General features: G+C 38.9%; 1 protein-coding gene across 1 annotated transcript in view; it reads left to right on the plus strand.

Moving 5' to 3' along the window:
* Positions 1-17,370, plus strand: part of DSCAM (DS cell adhesion molecule) — a gene marked incomplete at its 5' end in the record, with an annotated part of 789,264 nt that overhangs the window by 467,572 nt on the left and 304,322 nt on the right. The window contains 2 exons of the mRNA XM_058427845.1: positions 8,720-8,998; positions 13,362-13,637. Of these exons, the coding sequence (XP_058283828.1) occupies positions 8,720-8,998; positions 13,362-13,637 (555 nt within the window). The remainder of the gene's footprint in view (positions 1-8,719; positions 8,999-13,361; positions 13,638-17,370) is intronic.

Genomic DNA, 17,370 nt, shown 5'->3' on the forward strand with positions numbered 1-17,370 from the left:
TGAGTTCTTTGTAGATTCCGGATATTAGCCCTTTGTCAGATGAGTAGGTTGCAAAAATTTTCTCCCATTCTGTAGGTTGCCTGTTCACTCTGATGGTAGTTTCTTTTGCTGTGCAGAAGCTCTTTAGTTTAATTAGATCCCATTTGTCAATTTTGGCTTTTGTTGGCATTGCTTTTGGTGTTTTAGACATGAAGTCCTTGCCCAAAATTTTAAAAAATGCATAAAATCCTTGAAATGTCAAATTCCAATAGAAACTATTGATATACATTTGCCAGGTGTGGTGGCTTATACCTGTAATCCCAGCACTTTGGGAGACAGAGGCAGGCAGATCACTTGAGGTCAGGAGTTCAAGACCAGCCTGGCCAACATGATGAAACCCCATCTCTACCAAAAATACAAAAATTACCTGAGTATAGTGGTGGGTGCCTGTAATCCCAGCTACTCAGGAGGCTGAGGCAGGAGAATTGCTTGAACTCAGGAGGCAGAGGTTGCAGTGAGCCGAGATGGCACCATTGCACTCCAGCCTGGTGACAAGAGTGAACTTCCATCTCAAAAAAAAAAAAAAAAAGAACACAAAAAACTATTGGTACACACTTCAAAAAAAAAGTATGAATTTTCAGTCTTTCCACTGAGAAGTCCCAGAAGTGCTGAGCAAACAATAGCAACAAGCACCTCTAACATCTAGATTGTAGATTCTTTTAAATACAATTCACTACTAAAAGGGACCATGGCTTCTTGGAGGAGTGGCTGATTGAAGGTCTGAGGCAGGAAATGTCTGAGGTGAGTCTGAAACATGAATGGGGTCTTGTCAAAATGACATAGGAACCAACATAAAGGGGCTCTCGTCAGCCAAAGGGGATGAATTGAGTATCAGCAGTGATGTTTGCACGATTGATAACCATTAAATATTTTGAAAACCTTTGAGTTCATTATAATTTTATACATATATGTGTGTATATATATATATATACACACATATGTACATATATACTTACATATGCACACACACATATATATTTCATATAAAGAAAGAAATAAGAATCTTGTTGGTCTGCATAGTAGAAACCAGGGCACTAACTCTTCATTCTGATAACAGATGATTAAAGACAACAACCACTAAATGTATTCTGTCTTTCCTATAGCTACTGTATTTTAAGATAACCAAATAACCTTAGTTCAGAAGGGAAAGTTCATTCTGCACAATAATTATATCTACTGAATGCAAAAGAAATGACAAAATTAGAAAATTCCATTTTCAACCTTAACAAAATAGCTCAGATAAATTTTAACATCTGACCTCACTGATCAATTGAGTGTCACTAAGAACGGGAAAACCATACATTATGTGGAAGCAATGTGAAGCGCACAGCACCCCTCTCAGAGAGAGGTTGAACACTTATCTAACCAACCCACTGAAATAAATTCCAGTTGATAAGAAAAATGCCTATGGCAATAACGGAACGAGTTAAATGATGTCATGGACAAGCAAATTCAGCGTGGTAACTACCTGGTTTCTTTAAAAAGCCAAGTCAAATACATGGGAGAAAGGAGGAGGGCTGGCTCTGCATTAAGAAAGACTCAAGAGATGTAACAACTGCATGTGAACAAGAGAAGGATCTTGATTTAATTAATTCAATTGTTTAAAAGCTAGCCACTTTTGAGCTGATGAGGAAAAATGAATTTGGAATGTGTAATACTTGATATTGTGTAATACTGACTGTGGTTATGTAACAAAACTCTATTTTTATTAGAGAAACATGCTAGTGATGTAACGATAAAATGACATAGCTTCCCTTTTTTGTTTGTTGTTGTTGTTTGTTTGTTTTTGAGATGGAGTCTCACTCTGTTGCCACACAGGAGTGCAGTGGCGTGATCTCAGCTCACTGTGATCTCTGCCTCCCAGGTTCAAATGATTGCCCTGTCTCAGCCTCCTGAGTAGCTGGGACTACAGGCATGCACCATCACACCCGGCTAATTTTTTGTGTTTTAGTAGAGACAGGGTTTCACCATGTTGGCCAGGATGGTCTCGATCGCCTGACCTCATGATCCCCATGCCTCGGCCTGCCAAAGTGCTGGGATTACAGGCGTAAGCCACTGCACACAGTCTGTAGCTTCCCTTTTGTTGCATATACTTTACCACCAAAAACAAAGTAAAACTATCAAGAAATAAACATGATGAAGAATAGAAAAGTTTTGGTGCCAGAGCCATTAATATGATGAATATATGGGATGCAACATATTATTTTTGTCTACTTTTGTGTACATTTTCAAATGGGATAAAAATAATTTTTGTAATATATATTAAAAAATTTGAAGACTTTGAGACAAAAAAAAAATTAAAGGGGATGAAAATGAAAGACAATGCTGTTTGGTTGTTCAGATTTGATATATGACCAAATATCCCCACAAGAGCCTGTCTCAAGCATTGCTTCAATCATGCACTTAAAATATAAAACATCAGATGCTGTGAGGGTGCAGAGAAAAGGGAATGCTTATACACTACTGGTGGTAATGTAACTTAGTCCTGCCATTGTGGAAAGCAGACTGGAGATTTCTCGAAGAACTTAAAATAGAGCTACCATTTGACCCAGCAATCCCATTACTGAGTAATATATCCAAAAGAAAATAAATTATTCTTCCAAAAAGACATATGTACTTGTATGTTCATCGCTGGGCTGTTCACAATAGCAAAGACGTGAAATCAGCCCAGGTGTCCATCAGTGGTAGATTGGATAAATAAAATGTGGTACATATACACCATGGTATACTGGAAAGCCATAAAAAAGAATGAAATCTTGTTCTTTGCAGCAATGTGGATGGAGCTGGAGGCCGTAATTCTTAGTAAATTAACATAGGAATAGAAAACCAAGCACCTCATGTTCTCACTATTAAGTAAAAGCTAAATATTGACCACACATGGACACAAATACGGGAACAATAGCCACTGTGGACACTAGACTGTGGAGGGCAGAGAGTTTGGGTTAAAAAGCTACCTATCAAGGGCCGGGCGCAGTGGCTGACGCCTGTAATCCCAGCACTTTGGGAGGCCGAGGCGGGTGGATCACGAGGTCAGGAGATCGAGACCATCCTGGCTAACATGGTGAAACCCCGCCTCTACTAAAAATACAAAATAAATTAGCTGTGCGTGGTGGTGGGCGCCCGTAGTCCCAGCTACTCGGGAGGCTAAGGCAGGAGAATGGTGTGAACCCAGGAGGCAGGGCTTGCAGTGAGCCGAGATCGCGCCATTGCACTCTAGCCTGGGCGACTGAGTGAGACTCCGTCTCAAAAAAAAAAAAAAAAAAAAAAATCTACCTGTGAAGTACCATACTCACTATCTGAGGAACAGGATCTCTACTCCAAACCTCAGCATCACGTAATATTCCCATGTAACAAATCTGCACATATACCACCTGTATCTAAAATAAAAGTTGAAATAAAAAAATAAATATCTCATTCAGGTTTCGTAAAACAGTTTTGTTGAGTTGTAGTTTACTTTAATATAAACTCCATCCACTTTATTCAATTCAGTAATTTTAGTAAATGCATAGAGTCGTGCCACAATTACACCAATTTAATTTTAGAATATTTTCACCACCCAAAAGATTCCTCCTACCCATTCGAAGCCAATTTCAATGTCCATCCCCAGTCCCAGACAACAACTAATCTATTGTCTGTCTCTGTAGAGTTGCATTTTCTGGATATTTTACATAAATTGATATAGGATGTGGATTTCGTGTCTGCCTTCTTTCATGTAGCACCCATGTTGTTACATGTGTTAGTCATTCAGTCTCTCTTGTTGCTGGAGAGCATTTGCTCATCTGTAAATACTGCATTTGGTTATCAATTCACTAAATTATGAACATTTGGATTGTTTCTACTTTTTGATTATGAATAATCCTGCTATGAACATTTGTACCTAAGTCTTTGAGTGAACGTGTTTTCATTCATTTAGGGTAGATACCTAGAAGTTGGGGCCTTATGGCAAATTGAAGTTTAAACATTTTAAGAAAATGCCGACTTGTTTTGGCTGCTTTTATTTGGCAAGTATACCATAATACACCTGGGGAAAAAAATAAACTCTAGCCAGTGTGATGTAAGAGGAGAAAAATGTGTGGGTTTATAGGAAATTCTGCTTAAAAGTGACTTCACTGAGGGGGCATTCTTAAGCATTTTTGCTGTGATGTGGATGTGAAGGCTGGCACTCCAGCCATTTTTATGTGAGATGTGTATGTGTGCATATGTCAGTATATATTACCTTCCACCAACAATGTATGAAGATTCCAGGTCCCCACATCTTCACCAACATTGTGATTTTATTGCAGTCATTCTACTGGGTGTGAAGTCATGTCTCACTGTGATTTTAATTCATATTACCCTAATGCCTAGTGAGATTGAGCATCTTTTTGTGTACTGATTAGGTATTTGTATATCTTCTTTGGTGATGTAAAATATTCAACTATTTTGCCCATTTTGATTGGGTTGTTTCTTTTCATTATAGAGATGTAAGCATTTTTAATATTTCTTGGATTTGAGTTATTAGAAATACGATTTTCAAATTTTTTTCACTTTCTTAACGATGCCGTTGAAAATGCTACAGTTCTTAATTTTTTTTTTTTTTTTTTTTTTTTGAGATAGAGTCTTGCTTTGTCACCCAGGCTGGAATACAGTGGCGTGACCTTGGCTCACTGCAATCTCCGCTTCCGGGGTTCAAGCTATTATCCTGCCTCTGCCTGTAGCTGGGATTAGAGGCGCATGCCATCACACCTGGCTAATTTTTATATTTTTAGTAGAGATGGGGTTCCACCATGTTGGCCAGACTCGTCTTGAACTCTTCACCTCATGTGATCTTCCTGCCTCGGCCTCCCAAAGTGCTGGGATTACAGGCCTGAGTCACCGCACTGGGCCAGTTCTTAATTCTGAAGAAGTTTAGTGTGCTGATTTTTTCTGTTGTTGCTTGTTTTCTTAGTGTTATGCCTAACAACTCTTCAAAGTCATGAAGATATTTTCCCTATGTTTTCCTCTAAAAGTTTTTATAGTTTTAGCTGTTATATTTAGGTCAATAATCCATTTTGAGTTAATTTTTGTAGGTAGTGTGAGGCAAGGTTCTAAATTATTTTCCATGTGGATATCCAGTTGTCTCAGCTATTTTTTTAAAATGTCATTAGAATTACATAACACTATCTTAAGCATATTTGAGAAATTTCTGCCGATAGTTTCAGTTAGAATAAAACTTTTTAAGTGCAGTCATTGAGAGTTGATTTTTTATGAATAGCATTAGAAGTTGGTGCATTTCATTTTCAGAGATTGTAGGATTATTCTGCAAAGAAAGTCAGAGGTGCACACCGTGGTGTTTATTTTCAGCCACCGCTGCCAAAGGGGTGACATCTTTGTGCCACCTTCTCCAACTCTACTTCTACTTCCTACTCTGAAATGACAGATTTTGTAACAATTTTTTCATAGTACTTTATGATATCTTCAATATTCCACCTAGTGTAACTAAAATCTGTATTACTGAAGAACGAGAGCTATCATTATATTCTCACATTTTTTTGTTTTTTTTTGTTGTTGTACTTTAAGTTTTAGGGTACATGTGCACAGCGTGCAGGTTTGTTACATATATATACATGTGCCATGTTGGTGTGCTGCACCCATTAACTGGTCATTTAACATTAGATATATCTCCTAATGCTGTCCCTCCCCCATCCCCCCACCCCACAACAGGCCCTGGTGTGTGATGTTCCCCTTCCTGTGTCCAATTCTCACATGCCCTTCAGGTTCATCCATGTCATTGCAAATGGGAAGATTTCCTTCCTTTTTTAAGGCTGAATAATATTCCTTTGTGTGTATAGGAATGATATTCCTATGCATGTATGTATATTTATATCAACAGTTAAGTGTTTTTCATATTCTGGCTGTTGTGAATGATTCTGCAATAAACATGGGAGTGCAGATATGTAATTTCATTTCCTTTGGATATATGCCCAGAGTGGGATTGCTAGATCATAAGGTAGGTAAAAGGGTACAAAGCTTCAGTTATACCAGATGAATAGATTCTAGAGGTTTACTATGCAGCAAGTGACTACAGTTAATAACACTATCTTATCTACTTGAAATTTGCAAAGACAGTCGATCTTAAACATTGTTATCACATACACATGCATACATACATACACACAGAAATGGTAACTATGTGAGGATTCTTATATACAAGAGACGTATATACAAGAGAGTAAATTTCTGTTTTAATAAATAATAACATCAAAAAATCATTTATTAATAGAAAGACTTCTTTAAGAGGCTGTGATTCCGTAATACACTGGGGGCAGTCAGCAGGCACTGGTGAAAATAGAACAAAAACATTTAGCTGAAATGTCTTGGCTTTCTATTTCTTTTGTGATCATCAGAGATAAAACTTCATTATGAACTTGCTGCTCTTTTTACTTCACTGGTTTCTTATGAGAGCAATGTGACAGTGATATGATGAGGGAACCTAAATACTCCTTTAAAGAATACCTGATGAGCTTCCAGGACTCCTCTAATTCTTCATTAAGTGAAGTAAGCCATGCACAGAAAGACAAACACTGTCTTTTCTCACATACATGTGAAATCTAAAAAAGTCAAACTTAGAGAAGCAGGGACTACAGATGTTCGTCAAAAAATACAAAGTTCCAGATGGCTCTCATTTGATAGGACAGTGAATATCCATTCCTTGGCCATCAAATTTATTGCAGGTGGATCAAAAGAGTCATGGCATTTTTCTTACTGAGGCAAAGACAAGAAAATTTCAGGTGCCAGGAGTCTATAACTCTTCTGTAATATCCACATGGAACTCAAGGGTATTGTTTCATGCAAGTTCTAAACAGGGTGAATTAGAAGAGAGAGCAGGGTGAGAACACTGAGTTTACGTTTAGCATCCAATCAGGTGCTATATTTTGTATTCTTCATAGTCATACAAAGATTATGACCTTGGGAACATCACTGCATTCAAACAAACTTGAAGGACATTGAGCTGCGTGGTTTCCACAGACCCAGTTCTTGAGAATATTTTATCAGTTTCCTCACCTGGTTCAAGAAGATGGCACAGAACAGGCAAATTATACAAGTCCCTGTCATAAGTGATCATTTGCAAGCTGCTGCTGTTTAATCCATTGTCTTGCTACGCCACATGCTGTTGATAGTGCTCATTCACCTTATCTCAAATACCATCTTCTCAGAGAGTCTGTCCCTGAGGACCATATCTTAAGTCCTCCTGGCTGCCTCCACACCCATAACACGTGGATTTCACTCTCTGTTATGCCCTCTTTTTCTTTCTTTAACTACACTTATTACAAACTAAATTATCTTTATTTGCTTGCTAATGTGTTGCTTGCTCCCCAACACCCACCCACCCAACAGAACATGAGCTCCAGGAAGACACCTGTCTCATCCACCACTCTCCTTTTAGTCTCTAACTCTGTGCTGGTCTACACTGTGGGATCAAAACATATTTGTGAAATGAATAAAATGTTTTAAAATTCAAAAGCTATGTGTAAAACTCTTTCTCTTGTGCAATAAATTTTACTAAAGTTAAACAGCTATTTCTGCTTATGTTGCTCTTTTTTTTTTTTTTTTTTTTTGAGAGAGTCTCTCTCTTTCACCCAGGCTGGACTGCAGTGGTACTATCTCGGCTCACTGCAAGCTCCGCCTCCCAGGTTCATGTCATTCTCCTACCTCAGCCTCCCGAGTAGCTGGGACTACAGGCACCCGCCACCACGCCCAGCTAATTTTTTGTATTTTTAGTAGAGACGGGGTTTCACTGTGTTAGCCGGGATGGTCTCGATCTCCTGACCTCGTGATCCACCTGCCTTGGCCTCCCAAAGTGCTGGGATTACAGGCGTGAGCCACCGTGCCCGGCCTAGTGTTGCTCTTTTTTTCTGTTTAAATTTATTTAGGCTGGGTATGGTGGTGCATGCCTGTAATCCCAGCATGTTGGGAGGCCCAGGCAGGAGGATCACTTGAGCCTAGGAGTTTGAGACTGTGGTGAGCAATCATTGCACCACTGCACTCCAGCCTGAGCTACAGAGTGAGCCACTATCTTAAAAAAATATTTATTTTATTAATTTTATGATATTTTACTGATGCATAATATACATAGTTTGGGGTACATGTGATAATTTAATGTATTCGTATAATTTGTTAAAATCAAATCAGTGTACTTGGGATATCCATCACATTATATGTTTGGCTTTTCTTTAAGCTATAATTATTTCAATTCTTCTGTTCTAGGTATTTTGAAATATACAATAGATAATTGCAAACCATAGTCATTCCATTGATCTGTCTACCACTAGGTCTTATTTCTTCTCTCAAATTGCATATTTGTACCCATTAAGGATCTTTTAAAGAGAATTCTGACATTCCCAGTTACGAAAAGACAATCTGATTCTTGGCCTGAGCTGACAGCTCTTGTTGAAGCCTGCTCATTCTGGATCTTTTATTCATTTACTGAGGAATGACCAACAGAAGCTCTGACCAGTGTTCAACCTTTTGTAAATTCTGAGCAGAAAATAAATTGTATGAATAGGGCACTTCTTTTTCTGTTCACTTATAAAATCTTAAAGATCTGTATCAATAGTTGGTATGATGCACCATATTTAAATTATACATGAAGTCCTACAATTCTAAATGACCACTTCAACTCCTCATTCACTGCCTCTAAAAGTTTTTATTTCTTCTACAGACCCAGCGAACTCAGCGCCATCCATACTGGATGGGTTTGACCATCGCAAAGCCATGGCTGGGCAGCGTGTGGAGCTGCCTTGCAAAGCGCTCGGGCACCCTGAGCCAGATTACCGCTGGCTGAAAGACAACATGCCCCTGGAACTTTCAGGGAGGTTCCAGAAGACCGTGACAGGGCTGCTCATTGAGAACATTCGCCCCTCGGACTCAGGCAGCTACGTGTGTGAAGTGTCCAACAGATACGGAACTGCTAAGGTGATAGGCCGCCTGTACGTGAAACGTAAGTTAGACGGTAACTTGCAAAGGTGGTGTTGGCTTCCATCGATGGAGCTCCTGTTATAAGTGAATCTCCATGTTTTATCTGTAGCTTTCCATTAACTCCCAAAACAGTCCAGCTGAGATCAACAGAAACCTCATTTTACAGATGTGAAAGTCAATGCTCAGATGAATTCCCCAGGGTTACACAACTGGAGAGTCTTGGGTGTCGGATTTGATTTGAAGTCTATCAGATCCCCAAACCTCTGTGATTTCCATTAGGCCACAGACTATTACATTTCCAAGATATGATTTCAAGATAACACTTCCTAGCTGATGAATTCACAACAGCCAATGTCTCTAAAAATGAACAGAGGGAGAGGGTAGGATTGTTATTTCAGCACAAGTGATGGTAGCCAATCAAAGCAGTTGTCCTTTGTCTGTTTCCAGGCCATTTCTGCATTAAATTTCTAAATGAGGCTATTATCAGCCAAAGTATGGGGCTCAGACATACCCAAATATTAGCCTTGTGCCTAGTATTATAGATCATCTACTCCAAATATAATGGATATATTTGATCTTCCATTGATTGCCTTGGCTGCCTTGAGGAATGTGTTCAGAAGGATACTGAAGGCAGATTTGGAGGAAGGAGGGATGTGATTGGAGGGCTGCAATGTAATCTACTCAACCATCCTCAATTTTGCTCATGCAGAAACCAAATTAAAGTGAATTACCCAAATTCACTTTAGAAAAGGGAGGCAGAGCGTTGGTCAGAGAGGAGGTCTTAGTTGCCAATATAATGCTCCTTTTTTGAAAATATATTTTTATTTGATGAACTAAATTGAACAAATTTAACCACAAGAATCTCACAGTGACAATAGAAGTGTTTTCTTACTTCCCCCTCCCCACCCAGCCCTAACCCTGTTTATGGAACTTTCTCTTCAATGTCAGCCTGAGTTTAGACTGCCTTAGCACAATACCAGCCTAAGAGAATATATTTATATTAAATATCCAAATGACTCTCTATCTGGAACAGGCTGTCCAGCCTGAGTCCTGCAAATATTTGAACATGTTTAGTCCGGGATTAGAAAGAAATGGATAATAAAATCCACAGTTACACTTCTATAGCTGAAGAATCATGTGGATAAAATAGTGCAGCATTGGACAGCCAGTAAGAATTATTCCCACAGGCTCAAAGTCTCTTCTATGTTTAAAGACCTCTCCTAGCTCCCAATATTCTCCATTGAATAAAGTTTATATCTTAGGATAGTACTGAAGGCATCTCAAGCAAATCTGTCTGGTCGTATATTCCCATTGTTTTGCATTAAAACCCACTTATGACTAGTGTTCCATTATTGGAACACTAAGCATGTGGGAATTATTTACATCCTATTCCTCAAGGTCATCACCAAGGTCTGATTGCAAAAATTCAAAAAAAAAATTGCAACCTCAGGCATAAATGTGTTAATAAAAACCTATTCCTGCTAAATCTAACTTCTTCCTAATCCCTGCACAAACCCGTTCCTTGCCTGATTGCAAGTCACATTACTCATGTTGCTTCCTCAACATGGAAGATTATTTCCTAATACTTGGTTATCTAACACTTCCCAACTCTCTTAGCCTCCATCCACAAAGATGTGTTCCCCATTCTCCTCCTGTTGCCTTCTCAACTCAGAGTACGTTACTGCTCTCTCTCTCTAAAGGCGTTTATCACTACCTATATTTTAAAAGCCTTTATTCTTAATGTGTTTATTTTTATCATTGGTCTCTTCTTTCACATCTAGGTGATTCTCCAATGCTTCTGGAATGTTCTCTGCCTCCCTTCTGACTGCTTCTTCTAACTGCAGAAGACAACAGCTTCTTCGTTCCTATCTCTCTTCTCTATTGGAAAGCATTCTCTTGGGCTCCAAATTCAGAACTGTCTTCTTGTCAAGCTCTTCCCTTTTCCTTAGGCTCTGTTTCATTTGTAGAGCTTCGAATCCCTTGCCCCTGAAAATAAGCTCTGAATCTGTACTTACAGCCTTGGCTTCCTTCCTGAATGTCAAACAAGTGTGTCAAGCAGCTGTCTTTCTGACATTTAGCTGGCACTTCAAAACAACAGTGTCGGATACCAAACTGAACTCTCCACCACCTCTTCCTTCCAAATGGCTCTTCTTCTTATTACCAACATCTTCCTCCTTCTCATCCCTCAGATGCAAAACATGAAATGTTGGGTGCTCTTTAAGCCTTTCTTTTCTACATCCTGCCAAGTCCTGCCATGTCCTGCCAAGTCATACAAACTGAATCTCACACTCAGCTCTGTTCTCAACCTCTGTCCTGTCCTTGATTGGATCTTAATTCTACCTACACTAGACATGTGTAATGTCTTCAATGACCGGTTTTCCTCACCCTAATTTGTCAAAAGACCTATGACTTAGTGATTCCATTAAAAGTATGTTTGAGCTGGGTGTGATGGCTTGTGCCTGTAGTCCCAGCTACCCAGGAGGCTGAGGCAGAAAGGGAGAGGAGTTTCAGGCTACAGAAACTCCTCTGTATGATTGTGCCACTGCACTCCAGCCTAGGTGACAGAGCAAGGCCCCATTTCTGGAAAAAAAAAAAAAAAGTATGACTTATTTGCTAAACATTTTTGAATGCCTTCTTTAGTTATTTTGTTTAATTCCAAAATCTCAGGGACTCTCTGTTGTATCCAAAATGAATCAGAAACTCTCAGACATGCCCCTGCTCCCTGCCTTAATTCATGTGGTTCCCAATCTCTGTGATTCCCTCTTTCCATTCTGACTGATCTCAGTTCTATCCATCCTTGATATCTGTGGATTTTCTGCTCTTCCCATCCACCCTCCTCCACATGTGCTATGTCTCTAATGGCTCCTCCATCACTCTGGTGGGTTATTACAGCCATTTATTGCCTTTGTCTTAGCAACCTAGAAGACTGAGCTCCTTGAAAACAAAGTGTGGTGAGATGAAAGGTTAGGAACAACTGGGGTAAAAAAAGCTTTTTTTTGGCCCACTTTTTGATGGGGTTGTTTGTTTTTTTCCTTGTAAATTTAAGTTCCTTGTAGATTCTGGATATTAGATCTTAGTCAGATGGATAGAGTGCAAAAATTTTCTCCCATTCTGTAGGTTGCCTGTTCACTCTGATAGTTTCTTTTGCTGAGTAAGTAGAAGCTTATTAGTTTAATTAGATCCCATTTGTCAATTTTGGCTTTTGTTGCAATTGCTTTTGGTGTTTTAGTCATGAAGTCTTTGTCCATGCATATGTCCTGAATGGTATTGACTAGGTTTTCTTCTAGCGTTTCTATGGTTTTAGGTTTTACATTTAAGTCTTTAATCCATCTTGAGTTAATTTTTGTATAAGGTGTAAACAAACCTGTAATTTCAGCACATGTATCCCAGAACTTAAAGTGAAATAATAATAATAAAAGAGAAGATTACCAGAATGGATTAGAAAGCAAATCTTAGCCATCTGCTAAGATGTGTGGAGTATGATTGCAATAATGTGGCTGATAGGAACTGGGGTATGATTGCAATAATGTGGCTGATAGGAACTGTGTGGGGTATGATAGCAATACTGTGGCTGATAGGAACTGTATGGGGTATGATTGCAATAATGTGGCTGATAGGAACTGTGTGGGGTATGATAGCAATACTGTGGCTGATAGGAACTGTATGGGGTATGATTGCAATAATGTGTGTATTTTGGATAATATGGTGATAGAATGTATGGGATATGTTGCAATAATTTGGTGATAGATCTGTATGTGGTATGTTCAATAATGTGGATGATTGCAATAATGTGGCTGATAGGAACTGTATGTGGTATGATTGCAATAATGTGGCTGATAGGAACTGTGTGGGAATGATTGCGATAATTTGGCTGATAGGAACTGTGTGGGAATGATTGCGATAATTTGGCTGATAGGAACTGTGTGGGGTATGATTGCAATAATGTGGCTGATAGGATCTGTATGTGGTATGATTGCAATAATGTGGTTGATAGGAACTGTATGGGAATGATTGCAATAATGTGGCTGATAGGAACTGTATGGGGTATGATTGCAATAATGTGGCTGATAGGAACTGTATGGGGTATGATTGCAATAATGTGGTTGATAGGAACTGTATGGGGCATGATTGCAATATTGTGGCTGATAGGAACTGTGTGGAGTATGATTGCAATAATGTGGCCTATAGGAACTGTGTGGAGTATGATTGCAATAATGTGGCCTATAGGAACTGTGTGGAGTATGATTGCAATAATGTGGCCTATATGAACTGTGTGGAGTATGATTGCACGGTGCACTTGCTTTGTTGAAAGTCCAGCCTGTTGTCACAATGCTATCTAGTGATGTTTTTACCTTTTATTCTCTCTCTCTTACTGAAACCTCCAGAACCACTGAAAGCCACCATCAGTCCCAGGAAGGTTAAAAGCAGCGTGGGTAGCCAAGTTTCCTTATCCTGCAGCGTGACAGGAACTGAGGACCAGGAACTCTCCTGGTACCGCAATGGTGAAATCCTCAACCCTGGAAAAAATGTGAGGATCACAGGGATCAACCACGAAAACCTTATAATGGATCACATGGTCAAAAGTGACGGGGGCGCATACCAGTGCTTTGTGCGCAAGGACAAGCTGTCCGCTCAAGACTATGTGCAGGTGGTCCTTGAAGGTCAGTGGGCCTCGTTACAGGGTATGGCTGATAAAGAACCCAAACCCAGAGCACTCAGAAAAGAAGACAGGGGGAAGCAGTGCTGATCGCTCAGTTCTAGGCTGTCTGTCTTACCATCTAGTACTCTACCCTAATTTTTCAAGCTAAATCAGGCAAATGGGAGAGAAATTTCTGACAAAAATAGAATTGTTTCATATTAGAAGTAATGTAAAGTAACATAAATGTTGCCCACTTGTGCATTAGAAGTTATTTGCCAAGATTTAAATCTTAGAAGAAACTTGACACTTAACAGGTTTGTTGATCATTCATCTCTAGACCAGGGTCTTTCAAGAATCCCTTGCTTGGGGTATTTTTTTTTTTTTTTTTTTTTTTGAGATGGAGTTTCGCACTTGTTGCCCAGACTGGAGTGCAGTGGCGCAATCTCAGCTCATCGCAACTTCTGCCTCCCGGGTTCAAGTGATTCTCCTGCCTCAGCCTCCCGAGTAGCTGGGATTATAGGCATGCGCCACCATACCTGGCTAATTTTGTATTTTTAGTAGGGATGGGGTTTTTCCATGTTGGTCAGGCTGGTCTCCAATTTCTGACCAGGTGATCTGCCCGCCTCGGCCCCACAGAGTGCTGGGATTACACGCATCTTGGGAAACTTTTTTATGTGTTGTAGGATCTTTAGCAGTGTCTCTGGCCCCTTTCCACTAGATGTATGATAGGAGCACCTTCCTCCAAGTTGTTACAACCAAAAATGTCTCCAGACATTGCCAGGTGTTTGCTGGGTGGGGTGGGGGCAATAGCCTCCAGTGGAGAAGTACAACTTCAGATTGAAAATGCAGAGCAAAATGTCAGTGCAGTGGTTGGTGAAACGAAAATATGGCATCTGTGCAGTTGTCCCTAGTTACGTCCAAACATTCACAGATTTAAGTAAATGAAATTTGTGAGGAATTATTTTAATAACAGGTTTTGGATATGTGATATGGTTTGCTTGTTTTAACTGGTTACTGCCTACTAAATCTTAAAGCTTATCAGTCAGCCAGAGAAAGAAGCTATCACAGGCAACATATATTTATCACTACCTGATTGAACTAGCTTCTATCTATGTATTTGTGTGTCTTGTTGGAAATTATGTCCTTATATATAATTTAAAATTCATCTGATATCAATTGATTAAAATAATAAAATGATTTTGATATAGCCTAAAGGGAGAACAAATAAAACACACTAATATATGAAAGTAAGTTTAAATATATCTTGATTATAAGACCATATTTCTGTCATTCTTTTTTAACCTTAGCTAATTTTTTAAGAGGTAGCGGGTTTAGCAAGGAGATTCCTATTTTGATTCAATCGTTTCATTGCAGACAGTGAGATTTTTAAAGCAGAGGTGAAATTAGCTGAAGGCATGGTATTCATATTAAATGTCTGACACTGTGTCCCATATAATAATTAAGTGCAGAAAGTAATCAATTTGTGCAGAACCAGTTTGCTAATGATGATGCACTCTAGTCCTTACATAGTCACTATTTTTAGATTCTTTGTAGAAAAAGGAGAAATTACCTGTCTAGGCCCAGTTACCTCGGCAACCATTTGGTGCAACTAAGAAAACGTAAAGACCATATTGATAATCCATAATGATGTCAGAAGAGTTCAGGTTATCAGAGTGACAGCAAAAAAGATTTCAAAGACACTCAGGTCTCCCTGGGAAAATAATGTCTGCTTTCATCTCCAAAAGAGCCTGTCACTTGAACTAAAAAGAGGGCCGAGGCGCACCGCCAGCACACTCGCGGATTTATTTGTCGCATGTCAGCTTCCATTCAGGACAAGAAGCTTCACTTTATTTTTTTTCTCTTCTGAGAGACGACAGTGCTAATGTAGCAAAGAAAGCAGAAATGGAATTACAAATACATATCTAGTACCTGCTTTAAAAGAGTGGCTAATTTCCTCTGGAAAACAACACTCCCATTATTCTCACTGAAATAGCGATGGATTAAAGTAAAATTATAAAAATTTGGAATACTGTGAACTAGGACTGAGCACAGATACAATGGAGAATCTGGGAATATTTCCTATGAGGCTATAAAATGGAATTTAATAATTATAAGTTCAGGATAAAACCATAATACCTGAAAAATGGAATGATTTTAAAAAAGAATAATAAAAGTTTCCAGTTCTGGGAATGGTAAAATAGCATATATCAGACTAACTCCCAAGATGATAAAAACAAGAAACCTTGGGAAAAGCAAAAGTATATATAGACATTTGAGAGACACCAAAAGCAAATTGGGGAGTGTCCTCTTCCACTGAGGACACATCTGAACTCCAAAAATGGAGAATACAAGTGTGCAATAAAAAATAATTAGACATACAAAAAACAGGACTCTGCAGCCAAAGAACAAAAGACAAAGCAAACGGTAGAAACAGATCATGAGAGGCCCCAGACGTTAGAACTGGCAGACAAGGACTTTACAGATGCTATTTAAAATATGTTCAGTAATTTACAGGAAAATATGGACTGAAAGAGTGAACATCTGGGAAAGACCAACAGAGAAATTGAAACTGTAGAAAAGAATCCATAGAAATGAAAAAAAAAATCACCATATTTGCTTTAATACAAGATTAGAGAAGGAAGAAGAAAGTATCAGTGAACTTGAAGATAAATCTTAGAAAATCATTCAATCTGAAGCATGGAGAGAAAGAAGACTGCAAAGAAAATGATTAGAGCTTCAGTGACAAGTAGGAGATCATCAGATAACCTGACATACACATATGACTAGAGGCCCAGAAAAATAGGAGATAGGGAATGCAGAAGAAAAAAGTATTCAGAGATAATGACCTTAGTTTTATCAACCTTGGTATAAAAGTAAGGTTGCACATCTAAGAAACTCAGCCAACTCCAAAAGTAAACACAAAGAAAATTCTGTCAGTACATCAGAGTTAAGCTGCTGAAAACCAAAGATAAAGAGAAAAACTTAAAAATCTGAGGGAGGAAAAATATTACATAAAGAGGACATCGATAACAAATGGTAGATGGTTCATCGGATATTTTGGAGGACAGGAGACAATGGAGCAACATCTTTAAAATGTTGAAAAGAAAACAAAAAACAAAGATGAATACAAGACACAAACCCTGCCAACGTAGACTTCTGTAGCAAAAAACCCAACAACGACAGGCTTTAAAAATTAAGGCAAAATAAAGATATTTTCAGTAATAAAAAGGTGAAAGAATATGATGTCAGCCCTGCACATCAATAAATGATAAATGAAGTTATGCCAGGTATAGAGAATGGACACTTATATCTACAGAATACAGATAACACGGAACAGAAATGGAACATAAAATGGAAACATATCTACAAGAACAAACACCATGAGAAATGGTAAATATATTAGTAAATATTTAGCAAAATTGTGTTTTCTTTTTTAATTTCTTTAAACAATTGATGATTATAACATTATAAAATTACCACACTTGGCCATGTGCTGTGACTCACGCCTGTAATCCCAGCATTCTAAGAAGCCGAGACAGGCAGCTCAGTCAAGGTCAGGAGTTTGAGACCAGCCTGGCCAATATGGCAAAATCCTGTCTTTGCTAAAAGTACAAAAACTAGCCAGATGTGGTGGCACGTGCCTGTAATCCCAACTACAGGCAGAGGCAGGAGAATAGCTTGAACCCAGGAGGTGGAGGTTGAAGTGAGCCGAGATCCTGCTACTGCCCTCCAGCCTGGGCGACAGACTGAGACTC

The sequence above is a fragment of the Hylobates moloch genome, unplaced genomic scaffold (assembly GCF_009828535.3).
Source record: "Hylobates moloch isolate HMO894 unplaced genomic scaffold, HMol_V3 SCAFFOLD_14, whole genome shotgun sequence".
In the NCBI taxonomy this organism is placed as follows: domain Eukaryota; kingdom Metazoa; phylum Chordata; class Mammalia; order Primates; family Hylobatidae; genus Hylobates; species Hylobates moloch.